Below are 24,432 nucleotides of genomic sequence, written 5' to 3'. Positions count from 1 at the left end.
GTATAATGATGTAGTTGGGAGAAAGAAGGCACAGTCATTGCTGTTTTGCTCACTGTTAATTTAGAGTTGCTGGAATCGCTCAATTTGGGACTACCTAATGCTGAGAGATGCTATAAACTGGATTTTCATTAAGCATAATGAGTTAGCAAATAGTCGTAGTCTTTAAAAGAAGGAGAGAAAATATGATAATAATGCAGCACTGAAAGGATATGCAGTATGCTCAGCATCGTGAAGCTTATGAGATTTAATACACTTATTATAATTTCATGTGAGACATTGCAGAAGCTTCAGAATGGGTCACTGATTAAAATCCGTGTCTGCTTATATATCACTTTGCTTCTTCTGCATCTAGCTCTGGACTTTGATCATGCTAACATTGCTGAAAAAGCTGCTTCACAAACTTGAACAACTGATCTGGCTCTTGGGCAGTTCATGAAGACAGTCTGCAGTCAGTGTGGGATTGGTGTCTCTGCCAGACTAAGGATATGCAGACATATTGAATGTGCTACGTTTTTCCATGGGTGGGAGATACAAGCTTTATACTGGAAATTTATCTTTAAGCCAGAGCCATTCCAGGGCAGACGTGCACATCTGCTGCCTCTGCTGAGCAGTGTGGAAAGCCCACAGCATCTCAGCTGCAGGTAAACTCCAAAGGTCCAGTAGCAATGGGCTCCTTGTGTGGTTCAGAGGGATGATCCCTGCATGCCCAGTCACCTCCCGTGTCATGCACTGCCCATAAATGAGCAAACAAGTTCAACCCAGCACCTCTTTAGGGTGTCTCTGAAATACTGGAAAGCTTATCAGTCAGCTCTTTGGAGATGTGGCTTAAGAGTAACAAGGACGTGGTGGAAAATATTTCTCTCTCTGAACAGAAATAGTGTCTAGGAGACCATGGGAAAACAAAGGATGCATCAGCAACCTTAGTAGAGTGGCTACACGGTGAGCTGTCTAACCATGATAAAAGGTGCCTGTGGTAATAAAATCTCCTTCAGTTCCCTTTCTTTCAGCCCTGTGCTACTCAGTGGGGTCTCATGGCCACAGAAGCCTGTTGAGTTACAGCTGGATGGATGAAGGCATGCGAAAATCAGGCAAATATTTTTGTGACTATTGGATGTGTTTCTAAAATAGTGCCTCTTATGAGATGGAAAGGAATGTAACTCTCAAAACACATACCAAAAAGCCTTAATATATTAACATAATTTTATAATTGTGTGTTCTGTTTCTGGAGATTCTTACACCTACATACCAATAAATTGACTGGGATTTTCTTTTTTATTTCAGATGTTTCGGTTACTCATTTAGGAACAGTACACACAACACTATAATAAACCCCTGGTATCTGATGGATGGTTGCCAAGCCTATCACATTTTTAAAGTTGTTTGAAATTAGATGGATCTAATGGAAAGTACATGGTACAAGACCAACTTAAAAAAATAGTAATAATATGTAGTTTTGACAAGTACTTTTTCCTCTGTGAAAAAGCTACCTTTCCTTACCCCATCCTCCCCATTTTCCATCTACTTGTAGATGTGTGGGAGAGATGTGGGAAGCATGATGACTCTGGAACATTTGTCTCGGGACGTGGAATGTGGAGAGGACTCCAGCATCACTGGTATTTTTCTTTTGGTTTGAAAGGAAGGTGTATTATTGGCTAGATTACTGAGCCGTGAAGATACATAACTCAGGTGCTTGGCAACACTTCTAAGATTATTTTTCAAATATCTCCTGGAATAATTTATTAATTTCTGGGAAGAAGGATTTTTTTTTTCTCCATATATATGAATTTGTTTTGCTGCTTTTATTTTCAAATATAAATATTTAAATCTCAGTTTGAGACCTATCCCGTAAGTATGAATATATACGATACAATATATATGTTGAGTTAATATACTTTCCCTTTCAGAATTACTCAGTGTACACAATAAAATTTAATTCCTTTGAAAATTTACTGTGTGACCACATATTCAATGTATTCTTTTTCCTGAAGAATACTTTTATTGCTATGTAACTCTAGTGTGATATTTTAAGAACAAGAATTTGAGATATAATTTGTTGTATAGCTACTTATAAAAAAGCAAATGATTGAGATGAATAGCCAGCCTTTGAAGTCCTTGGAGCTCCTGAGTGGTAGCTGAATGCATGAATATTTCTGCGTGGCTTCCTCAATGGTCCGTAAATAGCAGAGATAGTATTCATGATTGGGAGAGGTCTGACTTTAGCTGCAAGTGTTAATACAGCGAGTAGGGCAAATACACTATTAGTGTAGACTTTGAGTTGCTATGGCCAAATTTGTTTTCTATTTCTGTTGTAAAAAAATACAGTTAAACTGTATACTATATGTAGGAGGTTCTTTTGAAGAAAATAATCTTGAACGGGGAATTTGATTTCCAGTATGCTTTGCACTATTCTGAAAATCCTTTCATTTGTGCCCAGTACTACATATAAGGCACGCTCTCCAATTTCAATGTAAATAAAAATAGTGATGTAGCGTATTTCACATTGGAGGTTGCAGTTCAGATTAGAATCCTGTTGTGTTAGCTCTTCTACAAACAGAGAGCGATAATCTGTTTTATGGTATGGTACGGCTGACAAATCTTAAGGGCAAGGATGCACACAGAATTATAGGCAAAAATGAGAACTAAACCAGGTATTTTCAGCTCTAGAATAGCGCTTAAAGTGTTTGTCCACACTCCTTAATCTGAATAGAAGTTGTCAATGATTTTTTTTTTTTTCCAATAAAATTATTAAGAATAGAGCAAGCATGGGAATATGTCAGTTTTACTGAAATATCTATTTTGTTGGGGAAATGCCTTGTATTGATACTGTGAAAAATCTTCCGTTTTCATCCCAGAAGGGGATTTCCTTTGTATGTCTTTGGGGAAAACAAACAAACAAACAAAACCAACCACAAAACACTGACAAAAGAATACAATTTCGTATTTTAAAAATATGCAGAATATTTCAAAAATTTGCATTTTTATTTGACTTTTGTTCCCAGTCTGAGATCAAACTCATGACATTTCCTGGAAAACTGAAAATTTGGGCTTTGTCTTAAACAGCTAACCACAATCTGTTGCTCAGAAATAGGGATGCTCTTTCTATCGCTTTGCTTTTGCTAACTCAAAGCGGTTTTAAAACCAAGCAGATTTCACAAACAATCACAAAATATGGAAGATGCTCTCCTTCGGTCTCAGCTGTACTCAGGGACTGAAACATCTGGAATGCTCCAGCAGTGCAGCAGGCTGTCCTGGGCTTGGCAGTTGCTGGGGACAAGGAGCTGTGGAACTGGAGGTCCCAGCTCTGCCCGTGCTGGTGGCTGCATCAGCCTGTGGATGCAGACATTGCCAGCTGAAAAGAATCCTGCCTGTTAATACTTACAAACAAGGAAATTGCTTAATGACAGAGAGGTGTGCTTCTAGCTGCGGCATGAGTTGATAGATGTCTCTAATAATTTGTTTGCTGTGACCATGCTAAGAATATGTTGATCTGCAATGTGGCAGGTATTCTAGGATGGCATGGCATGGTTTTTTTCAGTATCTGACCCAGCTTCTCAAGGACTTAAGGAGTCAGCCACTGGAAAATCATTTGGTCCTGTAAGCCTGTGCTGATCAGAAATTCCTGTGGAAGCCTCCTGCAGTGTGCTTCTGTTTCGAGTTTAGTGCTACTGAATTAAAACCCCTGTGCTAGCCAGGCTAGCTCCAGAGCATGTCCAAAGCTCATTTAATTGTTCACTGCACACACATTCTAAAACCCTTTTTTTCTGGAATTTATTCAAAACCAGCATTTGTGAAGTTTCTCCCCCCATGCCCACAATTTCAGTTCTCAGTTTGTAACTCCATTTGGAGATGGCAAGTTTTGGAACTTGTGATCTAGTAAAATTTATCCCTTTGGGTGTGACATCTTGAGCTAAGTGGCTAAAGTTTTCCATGTCAGACAAATGTGGATTTCCAACAAGCTATTTATCAGCTTTCTTCTTGTAGGGAAGAAAGTTAAATACAGCTTTCAGTTGATAAATAGTCAGCCTTTGTATTAAATCTTAGCATAGAAATTTTAATAAGTAGCAAATGTAATAAATCTGTTTAATCCCTGAATTTCTTCTGATTTCAGATCTTGATGTCTTTTCATTCAGCTTTTAAAAAATCCTTACCAATATACATACTTGTATTCAGTCCTGTTACTCATCTTTTTTCTCTGTTGTGCTTAAACTGGAGAATGTTCTTTGGACGCTCTCTGTAACCTGTTGATAAGTCTATTCCCATTTTCTTTCCCTGTTCACCTATGGATGTTGAATGTCTGTACGTAACTGTAGATTCCTTATAATATCTATTTGTGTATTCATGCTTCAGATCCTGTTGGAGGAAAGTTTGCCGCGATGCAGAGTAATGTGAACTCTTTGCAGTAGTTTGTAGTAATTCATGTGAGAGGAAGAGTCTTGAATAGGACCACCAGCAGCACATAAAGATTATGTACACACTTCATTCTTGTACAGGTGTGAGATGAATTGATTTATTACCTGTTCAGAATTAATGAACATGTTTAAAAGAAGCTAGCTGAGCAGCTGTGCAGTTGTTTTCTTGGGAGGAAGAGGACGTTGTATATGGGGCTGACATGCCTCATCGAGCCTGACGGCAGATTTCGGTGCCTCTGAGGGCTGATTCACAGTGGTGTCAGTAGGACCGCCTTGGACACGCACCGTGTCAAAGGATGTTGATGTAATGTTGGCCTGTTTGTCAGAAGGGTGGCAGCCTTCAGGCTGGAGAGAAGCAGTATTCCCTGCTGGATGAGCCTGACTCAGAGAATTAAACTGAGCATCCAAAAGCAAAGCTTAAACCAGGGAAATGTGCAACAGGTTGTAGGAATGTGTATGTTCAATGTGTGTTAAGGAGGTTGGCAACTGTTGCTAATTGACTGACCTCAAGCAGCTGGGGGGTTGCAGAGGTGATATTCTTGAAACCTAGGCTATGGTTTGTTTATGAGCTTATCTGAAGAGAAGCCCTGTGAGAAGTAGCATGGCTTTGCCACTGAAGCTCAGGAGGTGTGATATGTTCAGCCTATACACTTCTTGACTCATTTTTCCGTGTGGTTTTTTTCTTGTTTTCTTCGTGCTGTGGATTTAGTTAGACTGACATTTTCAAATGTACAATAATTGAGATCTGTACTTTTTAACCTTGAAAAAAAATAATGTAGTATGGTTTAACTAGGCTTCTGTGGAATTGATGTTGGGTCAGAGCTGAGGGGGAAAAATAATCTCAGTTTAAAAGCAGGCAGGAGGCTATTGAGGAATCTGTGACCAGTGATGGCACAAAGTTTTTCTCTGAGTTGGAGCTGACTCAATAGCTGGTGCTTGGGACTGTGTGCAATCTTGGATTTTCTTTTTTTTTTTTTTTTTTTTTTTTGCTACTGCATCTTTTTACACTGTTGATGTTTCTTGTGTTGCCATGTGGACATTTTATTCTATTGTACTGTGCAGCTTAGCTTTTGCTTCCCCATAACATTGTTTGTATACAATTTTGGGGGTTTGTGTGATTTTTTGTTTTGTTTTGTTTTGTTTTTTAAGAGGTCAGATATCCTTCTGAGTTTGAAGATTTATGTAGATGTGATTGCTGACTTAGATGGCACTTGGTGACACTCCATAACCATTTAGAAAATAAAGAAAACATGAATTTGTGAGGGTGGTTTTTGGAAGTCAGAGGGTAACAAGTGCAGCTGTTCTCAACTAGTAATTTAGAATATACTGCTCTGGCTTTCTAAAGCAGTGTCCTATACAACTTTGAACCCTCTTTAAATGTGTCCATGCTGCCCCCAGCTAGGGCCAGTTCTGCATGGTGCATTTATCTGCTCAGTGGCAGGCACTGCTGAGTTCTTACTTGGCATTTTGTGTTGTTTTTATAGGTTTTTTTATCTTTACACTCTGGTGGAAGTTTCTCCTGTATTTTCTAGTGTAGCTCTGTCTTAATCTAAAACAGTGCTAGACAGATCCAATCACCTTACTCATCTCAATAAATTTAGTTTCTGAAGTAGCAGCCATGATGACTTCTATAGCAATGAGTGTTGCAGGAACACACAATTTGCACTGTTAATTGCTCAGGGGTTGTACTTGTGCTGCTAACTGTGTATGTTTGAAAAAGAATGAGCAGGCAATCCATATTTTAATTTTTCCAAAGAATACTGGATCACAAGAGTGATGTTACAAGTAAAACTTTGGTTAGCAGAAGAGGTCCTTATCTGCCTTGGATTTTTTGGATGAACTAGGGAGTATCTGTGAGAGATCAAGTACTCCATGTGGTTGTGGTCTTTCTAGGATCAACCAAACAAAATTGTAAAGCACTATAATTTTTCCTGGTTTGGGACAAACTTTCAGTCAAACTGAGGGAGTTTGATCCATCCAGCTAAGGTTATCTGTTAAGGGGAACTTTGCATCTGGTACAAGGGTTTTATTTGTTTCTTTTGGGTTTTTTTTTTGGTTGGTGTGTGGATTTTTTGTGTTTTGGGTTTTTTTTTCTGAATTGATCCAGGGGAAATAGCCAAAAAATATGTATGTGTTCATCTCGACAAGACTAAAGTAGACTCATAGTGTTTCTGTTACACAAAAGGAGAGTTTTTTCCACTACACCCAGCAAGAAGCAAATAACCAAGAAGGCAGGAGGTGTTTTCTGAGCTTGATCAGCCTCAGCTTTTCAGAATGGGTTCATGGGAAATTATACAACCCAGAGAGTACACCTTTGGTAATTCTTTGAAGTCCTTTTATATAAAGAGGAGCAAAAGTATTACAGTAGGATGTCTGTACTGTCCTGCCTGATAACTTTTGCAATTATGTAACTTCAGGGCTCTTTCTAGTCCTCTGGAACTGAAATTCTTGAACTATATTTGAGTAAGGTTTGAACACTTACATTTTCCTTCTGTTGATTTTAAAATTGTAGGCTATGATGAAAACTGGCAAGTAGCTCTGTCATCCTAGTGTCAGATGTAGGAGTCTCTCAGACCTGTCTTCAAAATGGGAGTTGAATCATGTTTTATGTGTCTTTCTAGTCACTAGAAATAAGAACACACATTTGTTTTTTCTTGTTAGGTGCCAATAGTAGAAATAATACTGTGTGATTTCCTTTGGTGTAGATACACTTTATGTGAACTTTGGAAGCTATGTAAACAAACAAGATAATTTATATAAGCATTTAAGATTGAGTTACCTATACGGCTGTGTTGTGTTTTCATCATTACTTTTTCCAAGCTCACTCACATTCTTAAAACCCTTTGAAGATGCCCTGTTTCACCTTGGTTCAACTCACTTAGACCCTTTTCACCACAGATGTTGTCATTCCCACTGACAGCTACTAGATGGGGTTCAGAAGCAAATTCCAAACAGAGACACTTCGAAACTCTTACAAAATTTGGACTAGAGACTTCAAGCCTGTCTCATCATTGAACAGAGTCATATTTGAACAGGGAGCCTGTGGCTGAACAAGTGACAAGAAACGTGTTGGTCTTCATGAAAATGAAACGATTGTTTCAAAGACCTCAGCTTCTCCTTTGCCTTTATAAGTCCTTTTTCGCAGACATTCTTTGCCTTTGTTTTCCCAACTGATCTTCTCAGCAGCGTTTCTGTTTTGACATGTTGCAGCTGAAGATCAGATAGTCCTGCTCTTTCATTTGTATTTTTGGGCATCATCTCTTGTCTGCCTATATTCATATATAAAAGTCCTGATACCCTAAATTATCAGATTTAGTAGAATGTACATCTGCATCCTTTAAAAATGATGCTTTTTAAAATTTGCTGTTTTCTCTTGGACTCCCACTCCACTGGCAGTGTCACAAACTTAACATGTAGAAATAAGCTGGTCTATATAAAATAAGGAGGGTTGGTTTGGGGTTTTTGGGGGGTTAAAATAATGTGGTGGTGGTGATTAGCAGAAAAGCACAGAGCCAATGTAAAAGAAAAATAGGTTAATATACTGACCATGGTGTGGTGGGTTCACCTTGGCCAGCAGCCAGACACGCACCCAGCCACTCGCCCACTCCCCCTCCTCAACAGGCAGGGGAGAAAATACGATGGCAAGGCTTAGCTGTCGAGAGAAAGTCAGGGAGACTGCTCACCAGTTACCATCATGGGCAAAGCAGACTTGGCTTGGGGAGAATGAATTTAATTTGCTGCCAATTAAACCAGATTTGTGTAGTGAGAAACAAAGCCAAATTAAAACGTGTTCTGCCCATCCTCTCCCCCTTCTTCCCAGGCTCAGCTTTAGTCCTTCGTTCCTGAGTCATCTACCTCCCTCCCCACCCCAAGCAGCGCAGGGGGATGAGGATGCGGGTTGCAGTCAGTCCATAGCAGACCCTCTCTGCTGCTCCTTCCTCCTCACACTTTTCCCCTACTCCAGTGTGGGTCCTGCCCATGCTCTGCAGCGCAGAAGCTTTATTTATGTGGATGTTCATGTGTTCTTGCTTTGGGCTTTGTAATTTAATTTCTTTGTAAAAGAACCTAAAATCGAGCAAAAGATAAGATATCAAGCCATTTAACAGCTGGAAGTTGTGCTATTGTCAGCAAAACAGTAAAAATTTGAATCTAGCAGAGTTGCCTTTTTCTACCTGTTTTGAATTGTGAAAGCATTAGTGCATTAGACACTCTGCCTAGTTTTGCCTTGCTTTGTTCTTTTAATATTTCTTGCAAATTAAAGATGGAAATGTAGCCAAACAATTTGCTGAAGGTCACTCATCTCATTTTAAAGTTAAATGAAATATTTACCCTAGAAATGTTTTACATGTGTATATTTACATATAGCTTGTTATTCTTTTTTTTTTTTAAAGCAATAGATCTGAAATGGATTTAGTTCTTTTCATTTTATGGATTTTTCACCAAAAATTATATTAGGCATGGCGTTGGCTTTTCTGAATGGAAATTATATTGACCTATTAGCATTACCTCATTGTACGGATACTTCCAGGAGGTGGTGTTTGTTGATGAGACTGGCAAACACAATCTTCCTACTACCAGCTTATTCCCTTATTGCAAATAAGGGTTATTCCAAAAAGAGTGAGTCTTATTCTAAATAAAAATTAAACATTCACTATCATTGCTGCAGCAGGTGGAAATAAGAACAGCCTAGTGGTTTTGTCTTGGTTAAAGAGCTGAGTCCTGTGGCATGCAGGATGATGTGCTCAGACCAGCCCCAAAATAGCTGGCTGGAGTGCTGGCAGCGGGGCTGTGAAAGCCAGGCTGCTGCCATGTGCTGGGGAAAAAAGAAAGCTGCATCGGTGCTCAGAGCCAGCGCTGCCTGCTATTGCTGTGTGTGACTGCTGGCAGCGTGTCTCGGTGCAGAGATCCAGTTCTCCAAAGAGATGGGACCCAACTGTCTTTAGCCATGGCATAAGTTACCCAAATTACTTGGGGATATAGCTGCACCGACTGCATGGACAAGTGAATCTCTGTTTTGATCAAGTAGTTTGGGTTCAAAAGAGGTGTTCCCTATAATTGCCTGTCAAACCACTCACATTTCTCCATGAAACTCTTTCTCCTGGGCTCCTGGAACAGAACTGATGAAAAGTTAGGTGTTGTCTGATTAATGTTTTTACCATTTGCTTCTGCCCTTCCTGCCTGTCTGCATCTGTGGTTGTTTGTTGCATTATCTATCCCCAGATTATAAAATCTTTGCAGGGTGCATCATCTCTTTGCCTGGTGGGGCTTCTCCCCTCCACCTTCTCAGCTCCTAAGGCTTCATTCTGATTGTTTCCTCCCTTTGGTAGGAAATTCTTTCAGTGTTAATCACTTCGAGAGCTGGCCTTTTGCAGCATTTTGTTTTTAAAATGTACCACTTAGTAACTAATCTCAAATGAGAACAAGGCAAGCCTGTTATACTACAATTCATGATATATTATTATATAAACAAAGAATGTAAGCTGTACACCTGCATAAAACTGTCCTTCTTTGGGTCAGTTTTGTGCATAGCATTCCTCCTGTGAAGTTGCTTTGGGTGAATCAAGAGACTAAGGTTTTGATTTGTGAAATTAAGTGAAAGACAGAAATGTAACTGCTTGGTAGACAAAACCAAAGACAAAATTAGTAATAACTGTAGTTTGGCAAAAAAATGATTGACATTAAAAAAAATAATCAAATGGAAAGCATTTGAGTGGTGCGAGAACTGAGGTTATCTATTATACCTCTGCTATAGTTTCATATAAAATTAGCAAAAATTCTCTCATACCACACATCTCTAAATAGCCTTGCTTTTGCATGCATGTACATTCCTTACTGTTCCTCAGACCATTTATTTATTGATGGGGGCTTTGTGAAGGCAAGAGAATTGGATTATATATTATGCTAAACGCATTGCGATGTTACTGTTGTTTCACTGTACTGATTAAACTCCCAGTAAGAATTTTAACCTTGTGTATATTTTTAAGAAACATTCATTATTTTCAGGTAAAAGTTTGGAAAAGTAGCTATTTTTTAAATTCTGACAATCCAGACTATTCAGGATGACCGAAGGAGAAATGTTATTTGAAAATTGAACTTCACACTTAGCCTTTTCTATTTGTGTTTTCTTTCTGCAGAAAAAGGATGCACAAAGACAGTTTTTGTGGGTTTAGGAAACAGATGATAGCACACCAGGCCCTGTGTTTATATGCACTGTGGTGTTTTGATTTTTAATTAATGGTGTTTTTTGAAAACTTCAAAGGAGGTCAGTAGAGGGGTGAGCTCAGATAGTGTTTGATATCAGCAAGTGAGAATGGAAGAGGGTTGTCTGCCCCTTACTGTGTGTGTGAGGGGTAGGGGATTGTATCTTTTTTTTTTTTTTTTTTTTTAAACTTTCGTAGCTGGTTTTCAAAAGAGTTTAAAAAAAAAAAAAGGAGGAAAACGCTATCTAATCAAAGCTTCTCAGTCAACTAATGACGTCCAGCAGTCTTTCTCTTTCTCACCATATTTCCTTTGGACTATAAACTGTTTAGTACAGCTAGAAATTACCTCATCCATCATAGCAATGCAGCCGTTTTCTGTGTTTCACTGCATGGTGGGTTTATCAGCACTGGGCATGGGAAGGAGATGAAGAATAATATCCTCTGTAATTGAATTTGCAGATTGGAATGTGGGGAGGAGGAGCAGCCCATGCTGGCACCCAGCCAGCACCCGGGGTTGTCAGCTGCCTGCTAATGAAAAATGCTTTAATGACTGCACCGACCAGGTGCCAGGATATGAAATATGCGTGTTCGGTATCGTACTTGTGTCTAACATGGATTTTGAGCTACAGCAGTAACTTAACATAGGGGCACTTGGTCTTGCTTTGTGCTGACTTGACTGCTGTGTGTGAATGATGAGCTCCACTTGAGTGTCGTGGGGGGAGAGAGCGAGTGTCAGGCATTATCTTGGAGAAATAAAAGCACTTCTTACCTTGTGGTGATTTGTTCATATGACCTTGCTGTTAGAAAGCATAATTTTGCCTTCTAATGTCATTTTCAGCAGCACATCACTTTTTCCTGCGGTTTCAAGTAAAAGTAATGATGCCACTTAGGGTATTCAGAGGTGACCTGATGTGCACATGGGTAATTAGAGCAGGTGTAATTTTAAATTCAGGTTTTGTAAAGAATAGTATGACATCATTTTTCTGAAAGGAAAGCTGATAATTGTCCAATATTTAAAAATTAGCAGTGAAATTACAGTTGGCAAGTCCTTGCAGTAGCAATATTTTTTTTTTCTTGTTGCTTATGCCAGTCTAGAACATGAGTGTCATAGATTTGGTTTTTTTCTCAGAATATGGCGGCATGGGCTTGGACTTCTCCTATAACATTGCAGTGGCAGAAGAGCTGGGAAATATCCGCTGTGGAGGTGTTCCTATGGCTATTGGAGTGCAAGCTGGCATGGCTACTCCTGCTCTTACAAGGTAATTTTCAGAAAGTTTGGTTTAGCCTAAAACCCAAATTGGATTGTGTTTAGGCATAAAACCCAATCTGTATAAGAGTAGAAAAAAACACAACTCTGCAGATTTACTGTCTAGTTGCTCTTCAGTAACACCTGAGGAAGGAACCTCCTTTCTACCACTCTCAGATAGTTTGGTTTAGAGGAGAAAATACTTTCTTTTTTTTTTTTAATGTTAGGATATTATATATTAAAACATAGGCCTTGTTTAATAGTAGATTATATGTTTACAAGCACAGAACCTTGGTGCCACAACCAATAAAACAATTTTAATTCCAGAATTCCCCTATTCATGTTTGTGTTTTTTCATAGCCAGATATCCCAGTGCAGTCATACTAAGGATGCATTTAGTTGTAATGATTAGGATCGGTCTAATTCTATTTTATAATTTACTTGCTTTATTCCAGCTTTACAAGGTGCTCCTCACAGACTATGACTTTTCAAAAATAATGGTCAATATTGGTGTAAATCCTAAAGTTGTAGCACATGTATCATGCTTCCTCAATACGCCCATTCCGGGCAATTACTCATTTTGCTTTTTTTTTATCTGCTTGTGTCAGTGTTCCCCTTTTATATCTCTTGCTATCATTCAGGCTCCTGCATTTTCTGAATCTGTTTTGCTGGGGTTTTTTTCCCTCTGTCAATAAAAGTGGCAGTTACCAAATTCTTCTTCATGCAGTAGTTTCAAAGACATTCTGCATCAAAACAGCAGTTTGCAAAACTAGAAGGAGGCGACAGGCTGGACCAGCAGTTTTCCCCTGGAATATGGATACACCTAAAATTCTGGAAGGTGGTGGTGGGGATTGAATTCAAATAATGATTATGAAGTCAGGAATTTCTCTGCACAAAACAGATATACAAGAGGGGAACTTCTGCACAAAAGAGCATTTTAGGGTTGGGTTGTTTGTTGGTGTGGGGTTTGGTTTGGTTTTTGTTGGGGTTTTTTTTTCCCCATTCTGAATGAAAATGCCTGTAAATCCACTGCAGAGTCTGGAATGTAGGCTCTGTTCCCTTGACTTCCATTTATCCTTCTGCTAGGTATGTGCAACGTTGGAGGTCTCAGTCATGGCAAATCTTTCTAAAAGTTTTCTTCTCCTTTGTGCAATACACCAAAAGCTTTGCTGAAAGCATGGAGTTCAGTATGTCTGTTGCAACAGTAGCTTGGTTATAGTCCAACTGAGAATAAAACTAGTATTTTAAAAGACTTCAGGAAATAGTACCTTGCCCCCATGATAGCCTTTTATTCCCAGGCATTTAAAAAAAGCTGTGGGTAAAAGAAGATGGGATTTTGTTCCATTGCCATTTTTTGGCCTTCCTATACTCTGTTCTGCTGTAGTAAAGCAGTGAAGCTACATACATTTGTGCTAGTGAAATCCTACAGTGGATGTTCTTGGAAAGTAAAGGTTAAAATGTCGTTAACATGATGAAATCTGTAATTGAATTTGCATCTATATTAGTGAACTTTTCCTCCACTGTTAAGTCAATTCCACTGACTAGTTACACAGTACAGTGTCCCACTCTTTAAGATGTAAAAGTGAAACTTGATATTGAAAAGAGAAAGCTGGTTGCTACAGGAAATTTTGCATGGGTGCAGCTTTACTTCATGCAGTATAGTGAGAGGGTTAACTGCTTGCCCTGCGTCATGGATTCAAATTACATGCACAACCTCAATGGCTTCTTTAAAGGTATTTGTGTACTGTGGTGATCCTAACCAAGTTCAAAGAGATAATCCAAATTTTGCGTCTTAACTATGCATTGTTACACATGATGCATCAGCAATGCACAAAGTAAACAGTAATATGGGAATCAACCATCATCCCCTAAAAAACTTATAAAAAGAAGTCTGGAGCCCTTTGTTGGCTTTCCTAACTTTGGGCTTTATTCAGCATTCATCAAGCATGTACTGAGTGCACCCAAGAACCAACTCAGTGAATGTGATACGTCATGAAGATGCTCTGCCACTATAAATTGGAGATGTTCCCTCAATTAGATATACAGATAGCGCAGTAGTTTGAACAGATGGATACATATATGCACATGCATGTGCGCATGCGCAGGCACAGAGCTTTTAAAATTTTCATACTTTGGAAAAATAAAGTCTTAAAATATCTAGAGTCAGGATGCCTCCTGATGCCGTTTTTGCAACTTCCATGGGTTTCTTGCTTCAGTGACAAGCTGTTGCAAGGCTTAGTTTGTGAAAGTCATTGAGATATTTGGTTAAATGGGAAGTACATTGTAGTAACAGTTTCAATTATATAAATAATAACCTTTGAAAATGTTACCCGTATCTGTCTGCCTGTTCACTGTTCCTGCCCCTTTTTACTTCATTCTTTATGATTTTTTTTTTTTTTTTTTTTTTACAACCTTCAGAAAGTTATATTCATGGTCATACTTGGAAACAACCCTGCAGATTTTGCTTTATATGCATTTCTATTGTGCGGACACATATAGGAGAAAATAGTTTTGTTTCACTTGAAGATGCCCAGACTGCTCCATTTTTTTTCCCCCAGTTTCTTGTAAGTGAAGCAGTAGCACTTTCTAAATTTGAGAACTAAATGCAAAATGTTTTGTCAGCAGTGATCTGACCTTTGATGTATATGGTTCTGAACATAACTCTCTGTCAGGTCTTTCAAATGAATTCAGATATAATACTTCACTTGCTTTCATGCTTACAATTCGGGTGGAGGAAGCAGCTCTTAGCTGAGGCAGTGAATGAGATACATTTCCCTGGGCTTGTAAACAAAGCTATAGGGTGACACATCCATAGTGATGCCAGATCAGTGTAAAGCTCCTTTATTTCAGCACTAGGCAGTAGATGTTACTTTTCTCCGCCCCCCACTATTATTTATAGGAAGACAGTAAGGATAATGATGATTATTTAGCGGGAAGAGAGTGCTCTTCTATTTCATCAGCTTACTTGTCATTGATTCTTTCTCCACCCTGAACAGCTGCATACCTGAGAATTAATGTCCAAAAAGTTAGTTTTACTGTCTCTTTTCCCCTTTGCTGTAAAGGAGAGAAGCTGCAGCTGACAATCACAACAGCAGTTTTGAAAACCAGGGTCATCCACTTGATCACCTGAGAAAAGGGTGAAAATGAGAAGGGGTCATTCAAGAGCTGAGTGGCTTTCCCACTGGCATAGTGCAAGGGAAACTTGGTTTTGTGCTTCTTCAAGAACAGACATACTGAGTTTTCTTGCTCTCACATTTGGTACTTAATTTGTATAGTGCACATAAGGTAGGCCAGGTCTTGCCCTGAGCCAGAGCAGAGACTGTTATAGGTGCAGCTTTCAACACATCATTAATAAAAGTATCATTAAGCATTGCTGTCATGATGGCTAGTTATGTTGCATCCATAGACAGTTGTGCTGCTTTGTGGTTTTCAATACCTGTGAGGGTCTAACCCGGCTAGAGCAATACAGTAGGGCAGTGTGAAGTCAAGCAGCTACTCCTGAACTAGCTTTCCTCAGAACAGCTTCACACTGTTCCTGTAAGTTTGAGCTTTCTCCAGCTCCTGGTGACAACTTGGCCGTGCTACGGTGGCAGGTTGTCTGGTGGGCAGCCTTGAGGTCTCCAGAGCTGGTGTGGTAGCAGCAGGACACCAGCCACATGAGTAGCTCTTAAAAACTGCATGATCTGAAGAGGGTAATCTTTAATATGACTCCTCTTTTACAATACCTGCATTTTAGTGCAAAATGCATTCCTAAATAAATAAAATATTGATGTAATCATTCTTAACCAAAACCCTTCAGGTAGTCTCATCTGCACGAGGTAGTCATACCCATCAGGTAGTCTCATACAGGCTTCTCATATGTATTCTTTTCAGAACATAGCAGTAGCTCGAACTGAAAAATTTATTTCATAAAATCTTCAAATAACTGAAGCTTAAAGGCTTGATAAAAACTGGGAGCCAGAGCACTTTCCTTAATGCTTTTTTTCTTATGCTGTCTTTCACAAAAAGTAAATAAGTTTTCTAAATGTGGGTTTTTTAAACTCCCATGTTGTCTTACCTTGACTGAAATTAGGGACTCAAGGAGAGGAAGCTGATTGCAGTGTGGATTTGTTTCAGTCCAGGTTATGTAAGTTACTGAATTTAATGAGGCTTGCTTCCATACTGCCCAAGGGTGCTTGCTGCTGTTCACCACGCATTTCTAACCCTTTCTGTGCCTGTAAAGAGTATCTCTTCCCTTTTTTTTTTTTTTTTTCTTGCTTCTTTTCCTGTATCTTGAAGATCCAAGGAGTACTGCTAAGCTAGACCTGGACTTCAGATGGCACGATGCCTGTGCAGGGCTACACTGAAGCAAAAGCATGGCACATGGCTACTGCATTATTAATAGTTTGAGTCTAGGAGCAGAACAGAAAGACAATTGGGAGAAATTCACCTCTTGCTAGTATGTAAGAAGGAAAATGACAATAGGTCAGAGTTACCCTTTTCTTTGCCTAAAGGAAATCTTCTTTATATTCCTAGGAAGTCCATGAGTAAACTATTGTGTCATCTTTGAGATACTGTAGAATGATGGATAGATCATCTGAAAACTTCTCTTTTTTTTTTTTTCTTTTTTTTTTTCTTCTTCTTCTTTATTTTTGCTTTGGTGGTGAATAGTGCTCAAATGTGTGAGCTCCAGTGCAAGAAAGCTTGAGTTGATCAAATGCTGAGAGCCGTGTTAGAACTGCCTGCAGCTGTTCATATTCAGAATTTCAATTTGCACTTAATAGCGTATCATACTAGTGTATCTGTCAGTTCTACTCGGAACTTTTCTTACTAATTTAATTAATTCACTTCAGCTCAGCTTTTTTCCCCAGAAGAAACAGAAGGAAGATCTGCAGTTCTACCAAGATGAATATCAGCCCAATTAAGTCAGAGTAGTGATGTGCGATAGACATATTTTCATTCAATGTAGCAATCTAACCTGCCACCAGATTTTTATATATATTTGAGATGAATAAAGGCGACTTCAAATTTCTAATTGGCAGAGCACATAAACAGAACTATGTGGATCAAGGAAGTGTTCTTACATCTGTATTTTGCCATGGTTTTATTTTCATCTTACCCACCATTTAAAAGATTGTATACCGTTGTCATTTTTGTGTTTGTATTAATGACATTCCACCAATGTTATTTATAAAGTGCGGAGCAAGAAAGGGTGGACCACTTTCATGCAACTCTTCACATGTCAGAATCTCACACTTGAGAATTCTTGGTTACCCAGTGTCAACAGTTTATTGACTGTAGACTCATGTGTATGTGTATACATACACACATGCATGAAAATATATTTTAGAGCAATGCTAAGGCTGCACAGTTAATCACATGGGAAACTATGCTCTGGGGTATGGCCCCAGCCCAGAAAACAGACATGCTCTGGCTCAAGACAGACGACCAGACTATGATCTCATTGCGGAGTTTTCTAATTCTGGAGCTGTTAAACTGGAAAGATGTGGGTATTGCATTTATGCAAACCCAAGATTTTGCTGGGATACATTTAAAATAGGTAGAATTTTACAGAAACAACGTATTTCTAACACAATAGCTAGTTGCTTGCTGAGCTGCGTGTCCTTCTTGCAAGGCATGGAGACCCATGATCTTCTGAAGATAGTGTTGCCAGACTGTTTTTTTAATTGCAAAATAACTTCTTCTGTAGCCTCATTTTTGGGAAGAGCTGAACCGTTTTCTGGAACTTCAACCAAACAAAGATATCAAACCAAAAACATTATTCTGAGAGAAGTTCTTGTCATGGAAATCCTCTGTTGAAATGACTAAAGGTTGGCAAAGTTTTAAGCATCAGAAAGCATTGCCAAAAATGTCTGCTAGCTCCTCTCATAATCTGATTTTTCATGTTGTTGATTGGGGTTTTTTTGTTTAATGAATGTTCAGCTGGCCATAGTAGATCATGTCCCAAGGAAAGGAAAAAAAAAAAGTACATTGCATAACAGAGCAGGGGACTTTGTCCCAGTATGCTGGAGGAAGGAATAAACACTCCAAGCTGGCTTCTTGTATTTGTTTGGGATTGCTGCCACGATTATCAGCGGGGACAGGACTAGGAATTGAGCTCCCTGTGTGCACGAAGTGAAAGTGTCTGCCAGCTCCCACTCTGTTCTCTGGCCGTCCCATTCCTTTGACTGTTTTGTGTCAGGGTTGGAGTGGAGAAGAAGGAGTCTTAGCTAAAATGGCATCCCTCCTTTGGAAGTACTGGGACATTGTTTTAGGAGGGCCCAGGTAACTGCAGCCTGCTTTGGCAGCCAGCGAGCCTAAGATGAGTGGAGATGCTGACCTGAGAAGCCTCATACCAAAGAGGAGACTGAGGAGGAACGTGACTTTTATGGATTTCTGCTCACAGAAGAGACATCTCATGACCCGAGGAATTTTTTAGTCTAGCACAAGAGAGTTTCAAGAACTAGACCATGAGCTCACCATTCATGCTGAAAGACCACATCAGTGAATGTTAATTAGGACAAAATCAACCATGAAATGAGGTGGACCGTGTTTTGAATCAATGAAAGCACCTAAACGTTGGAAAAAAAGAGGGTGCCTCTTAACTGAATTGAAATATGGCCAAGTGAATTTTTTTGTGTTGAAATGCCATCAACAGTTTGCTGTTTCCCTTTTTATTTTTGTGGGGACTAAAAGAATGGCTGGGAAGAAGCACTAAAGGATTTCACTGTGTGATTTAAATGCAGATGTGAAATATTAACAACATGAATACAGATATTTGCAGAGGGTGGCCATCACATGTCATAACTTTTCAGTCACCACTAAAACCTGGCAAAGAGCTGGTGCAAAAGTCAGAAGATATACAGACAGCAGGTCCTCCATCCTGGCTGACTGCGGACTGGTGCAGGAGCACTGAGGGGAAACCCCAGGGACTATGTTTGTTTGGATCTGATAGCTCTCAAAACAACAGTCATAAAGATCAGATTTGGGGCATCTAGACCACACGTTTCTGTGGGAGTACGATGCCTGAATACTTGTAAAAGCCGTGTTTGGGGGCTTTGGTAGTGGGGGAGGGGCTGCAGGGGTGGCTCCTGTGAGAAGCTGCTGGAAGCTTCCCCAGCTCCAAGTCGGACCTGCCGCTGGCCCAGGCTGAGCCCATCAGCAACCGTGATAGTGCCTCTGGAAGAACAGATTTAAGAAGGGAAACCAGCAGCGGAGAAGGAGGTTGGAATGTGAGAGAAACCCCTCTGCAGACACCAAGGTCAGTGAGGAAGGAGGGGGAGGAGGTGCGCCGGAGGAGCGGATGCCCCTGTAGCCCATTGTGAGATAGCAGCCCGTCCTTGGAGGCGAGCGGGGGAGCAGATGCCCACCCGCAGCCCGTGGAGGACCCCACACCAGAGCAGTTGGATGTCCCCAAAGATGGCCGTGACTCCATGGGAAAGCCTGCGCTGGAACAGTCTGTGACTGAAGGACTGCAGCCCGTGGGAAGGACCCACGTTGGAGAAGTTCGTGGAGGACTGTCTCCCGTGGGAGGGACCCCACGCTGGAGCAGGGGAAGAGTGAGGAGCCCTCCTCCTGAGGAGGACGGAGCAGCAGAGACAACGTGTGATGAACTGACTGTAAACCCCATTCCCCGTCCCCCTGCGCTGCTGGGGGGAAGAGGCAGAGAGAACCGGGAGTGGGGTTGAGCCAGGAAGGAGGGAGGGGTGGGGGGAAGGTGTTCTAAGGTTTGGGTTTACATCTCATTATCCTTGTTTTGATTTGATCTGTAGCAAATTAATATTTTTTTTTCCCCAAGTTGAGTCTCTTTTGCCCATGACCATAAGTGGTGAATGATCTCTCCCTGTCCTTGTCTTGACCCACGAGCATTTCTTGCTATTTTCTCTGTTTCATCCCACAAGGGCCGAGGGGGAGAGGAGTGAGTGAGCGTCTTAGTGGTGCTTTGTTGCTGGCTGGCGTTAAACCACGATGCTTGTTAAAATGATTATGGCTGCACTTCTGGTGAAGGCTCTGAATCATAGCTTTGGAGGGTATCTATTCTGCCTTTTGGCTCTGGGACAGGTTTTACCTAGTCATAGGAAAACTGATCACTGTGTGGGTAGAACAAAAGTTGTAACTAACTTGTAAATAAAGGTTACCTTCAAAAGCTTTTAATAGCCTATCTTTTTCATTATATTGTTGCAGGTTTGGTTCTGATGAGTTGAAAAAACAGTTCCTTGTACCAACTATAGCTGGAGATTTTGTGGCTTGCTTGGGAATCAGCGAAGCTGGAGCTGGGTCGGATGTTGCAAGTAAGTTAACCTAGCAAATCGCCAATTTTAGATAGCCTGGTATTTTAGTGGAAAGAATCTGGTTTCCCTGACCCTTCCCTTTGCTACTATCATTTGTAAGAAATACAAAGGAAGGAAAGTCTCATGTGGTAAGGGCAAAAAGTAATCTTCCAGGGGCAGTAAAGCATGCCTCTGACGCATCCAAAAGCAGTCAAATTGAATGGATTTGTCAGTGAATCAATAGCTGTAACCCTGTATAGGCTGAGCACAACAGATTAATATGCAGCTGTCATGCTGGCCCTGGATTTCTCCTGATGTTTGTCCTGCTGCTGCCTCCTGTGCTCCTGAGCTCACCACTGGCAAGGAGCACTCCTGTACCTCCTGTAGTTGCACAGCCACTGTCAGTTGTGCAAACCTGCAGACGTACATGATAGGGGATGTGGCCTGTTCAACTGTACTAAAACTTGCACTTCCTTAAAACAGACCTCTCCACTGAACGTGGGCAAATTGCAGAGCTAGTCTGTTCTGACAATGATGGCATCACTTCCACAATGGGTTCCTCTCGCTCATTCTTACCTCACCTCAGCCCCTTGCATTGTTCCTGTGCAGCAAAAATGAACTGGTGATTGTTCTAGTTAGAGCTAATGAAGAATTTGCCATGTATATCTATTAGCTCTGTGATGTAGTTACTTTGCATGCAACTATTTTTCTTGGTTTAGTGCGAGGATATGTTTAAAATCATGGACGAATGAAACTATTATTCTGAAGTGCCTGAGGCAGTAGATAATTTGAACAATTAAGTTAAAACAGATATTGTAGAAAAAGTAGAAGATATCTCATCTGACTCTGAATCGTGGACTTCAAGGAAAAGGGAATGACAAGACACCACTTTTAGGGGTTTTGTTGTTGGGTGCAGGATGGCTAGGTTGAACACATTGTGCTCTTACAAATTACTGGACAACATCTTCCTACAGACAAAATTGCCAAGTTCAACAGAAGTTTTTTGATCAGCAGAGTCCTATGTCCATCTCCTTGACCAAACTCATGGTTTTCTCAAGATAAATAGATAATTATTCAGTGTTAGAGCAAGGGTGCAGCAGGTAGCTTTCAAGAGAGTTAATGGGGATAAAGAAACAATGAGAGTAACTCTTCCTGCATGATCCATTGCTGTTTTCTTTTCTAGTTAATTGATTTTGTTCAAATGAAAAATTCCATAATTTTTATAGACTTGTTTTTCATTAAAATAATTTGAAATTTGAATGTTGCTAATGTAGGAAATACAACATAATTTATTTTAATTAATGCCTCTCAAGTTTAATTAGATGATTATTAGAACTTTCTAAATATGATTTTAATTTTTTGATGCACTGTTCCAGATAATAAGTAACATAAATATTCTTCTAGCTGCATGTTGTTTATCATCTAGTTTAATTGGTATGATACACTTGGATTAATACAGTTAAAGAGAAATTTGGAATCAACTAGGATTATCTGATGAGCCCAGAGTGCAGCTGGGAGGCAGACTGCAGGATGAAATGATGATACTTTTTCACCTGTCATGGAAGATCTGATCCCTGGTATAAATCTAGAAACCAGCTTACAGTGCTTCTAAAGGATAATTAAATGGACAACTTAGGCATGAGCAGCACTAGCTTATATTCTGAGTAGCACTGGTTTGCACGAGGCAGAGAGAACGCATCTCCAGGTGGCCCAGCTTTAAAGTGGACTGAACTGCGTGAAACTGTACTTGATACTTCCTTTGGTTTCTTATGCTATTGGGATGTTTGTCTCAAATAAGTGAAGCGGTAGTAAAGCACAGGAACTGTTCACATGTGAAGGTTGGGGACGTGCTTCTGCCATGTCAGCCAGTATATTTTAAACTGAAGAATGACACAGCATAAGGTGTATCTAGCATTTTCTTCTGCCAGTTCCAAAATTTCTGAAGGTGGTGTGAACATAGGAAAAAAAAAGAAGTGTTTCTCTACATGAGAAGTGTAAGGTGCCTGGAATTAATTTATTCAAAATTTAACAGAACAAAAAGGACTGTGTATATTAGTCTAATAAAAATTTCAAGTCAATTTGAAGGAGCACCCGTCTGCTTTCAAATGTAGTTGTTGTACATTGTACATTGTACATAGTATTGACCACGCACAACGAAACTAGCAGAGGTGACTTGAGAAGCAGAACAGGACGGACCAGTTGGTATAGAAAGAGTCTGTCTTTAATTTCAGGATTCTTGGTACCACAAAGCATACACATTTGTGTCGGGTTTAATGATTTTAGCTCATTCTATCTCAATAGTATGCCGCAATTTATATAATGTTTTGCTGATAGTCTGGGGGGGATATGTAAGAACACATCATGGAAGACACTTCCTCTTTCTTCAAGTTATGTTTTCCAGGCAACTGCACCAAGTAACCCTGTTCATATCTACCTCTTCAACATAGATATCTTGCCCCATTTTGTCTCAGTGGATTCCAATCTTTCTGCTTTTCTGGGTTTAGGTCATCTTTTTTGAGCACAAAAAACCAAAATTGCACATGGCGTCTATAACAGTACAAATACTTCTCCAACTGTAATAGAAATATTACCCTCTGATATGTAACGTTACACAACAGTTTGCTGGCTTGTGAATCTTGTGATTAACTATGCAGATCATCTTCTTTAGTGGTTTGCTACTGAAACATTCTAAGATACTGCAGTCATTACTTTGTGCCTAGGTACTTGTACTTGCCATGTTGAATTTGAAATCTCAAGATCATTCCTTTCTTGCTGAGCGATACCTCAGTTATCTGTGTTGGTGATGTCTCCCAAGTTTGTGTCACCAGCAAATTTCATTAGTGTATTCTTACTCTTATTTTAAAGATCATTAATGGAAAAACTCAATAGGTTTTGTCCAAAGGCTGATATCCAAAGGGCAGCTCCAATAGTACCCTTCCTGCATGTCAGGACTTCCTCTTTTAAAGCAACCTGATGCAATTTCCCTTTGCCAGGTTCCTAACCCACATTTCCACTTTTGTCCTTATTCTTATCTTTTCAAAATTTTAACTCATAGTTACCTGCTAGCATCATTTTTAGTTTGCTTGGGTCCAACAGCATTTTTCTTGTTCTGCTTTTCTCTAGAAAATCCATTTTCATAATAAATAAATCAAGTTGGTTTTAAATAAGATACCACTGGTAAATTGAATTATCTTTTCTTTCCAAATGTATTCTGAGGCTGTGCAGATTGCCAAAACCAACAACCGCTGTTTTCACTAATTTTAATTTCTGTACAGTCATTCCTGTAGATGTCTTGCTTTGTCAGCTATATTGTGAATCTTTTTGTAATCTCCTGTGAAATATTTCTGTAGTTTTGACGCGTCCTCTATATGCCTCATGTTTTTTCTCATTCCCTTTTCATTTCTGTGGCTGAAACATTTTTGTTTGCCGCCTCAACCTTCTTCAGTTTTGTTGGTTTTCATCTGCAAGATTTAACTTAGTTTGACCTGTGGCAGTTCTTACCTTCTGACCTCCAAACTGTAGCTTACTTTGATGATTAATCTCTTTCCTTTCCTTAGGCCATCTCCTGTTTTTTAGAAGTGATTATTCATTCAGTCAGAATTGAAGCTACTTCATGCAAGTTTGGTGTTGTTTTTTTTTTTCCTGTGCTGATGATGTAAATTCCATATATGCGTTCTTTGTTTTTTACTTTAAGGATATGCATTGCCTGTCTTTGATCATAGTATTGACCTTAAAAGTTGAAGCCAATCTTGCCTTTTGTCAAATCTACTTAGGTGCATGGCTGGACTCAAGAGCACAGTGGAGAAGAAAACTTGAGGCTCAAGTATGTTGTGATTTGAACGGTGAAGTGACCAGCCCTGATTCCTTATATGGCACTAGCTGTAGCATATGCCTTTCAATGATGCATTGTGGCCTTTCCTAGAAGGGGCCCTCACAGCATGCTCTGTAAGTTGTTGAGTTATAGGCACTACAGGGACAGTGGTATGGACCTGCCAAAAATGAGTTATGGAGCACTCACTGAAGTAGCCATTTCCCAGAGCTATGCTCTATCAAGGAGAATAATTACAGTAAAATATTTCAAATTATTTTCATAGCCATATCGCTGACACTGAGTCCACTTGACTTTAGTAAATTGTTAAGTAGGTTTTCAAAGCCTGCTGTATTTTGAACATAAAACTTACTTACTGACTTGATCATCTTTCTTCTAATTACAGTTAAAGAGAATCAACTCTTATTAAGTTGATTTTAAATAGTTGTTTCTCAAGTGTTTGAAGCAAACAGACAACCAGCACATGGGGAAGTACTTGAACATTCCCATTAGTAAGGCA

General features: G+C 39.7%; 1 protein-coding gene across 1 annotated transcript in view; it reads left to right on the top strand.

Moving 5' to 3' along the window:
* The window catches only part of LOC104311388 (probable acyl-CoA dehydrogenase 6), a 94,207-nt gene that overhangs the window by 47,244 nt on the left and 22,531 nt on the right, over positions 1–24,432 (top strand). Inside the window, exons 3-4 of the mRNA XM_069774905.1 lie at positions 11,739–11,868; positions 20,019–20,125. Of these exons, the coding sequence (XP_069631006.1) occupies positions 11,739–11,868; positions 20,019–20,125 (237 nt within the window). The remainder of the gene's footprint in view (positions 1–11,738; positions 11,869–20,018; positions 20,126–24,432) is intronic.

The sequence above is a fragment of the Haliaeetus albicilla genome, chromosome 2 (assembly GCF_947461875.1).
Source record: "Haliaeetus albicilla chromosome 2, bHalAlb1.1, whole genome shotgun sequence".
NCBI classification, from domain to species: domain Eukaryota; kingdom Metazoa; phylum Chordata; class Aves; order Accipitriformes; family Accipitridae; genus Haliaeetus; species Haliaeetus albicilla.
This window is presented reverse-complemented; position numbering and strand designations above follow the sequence as displayed.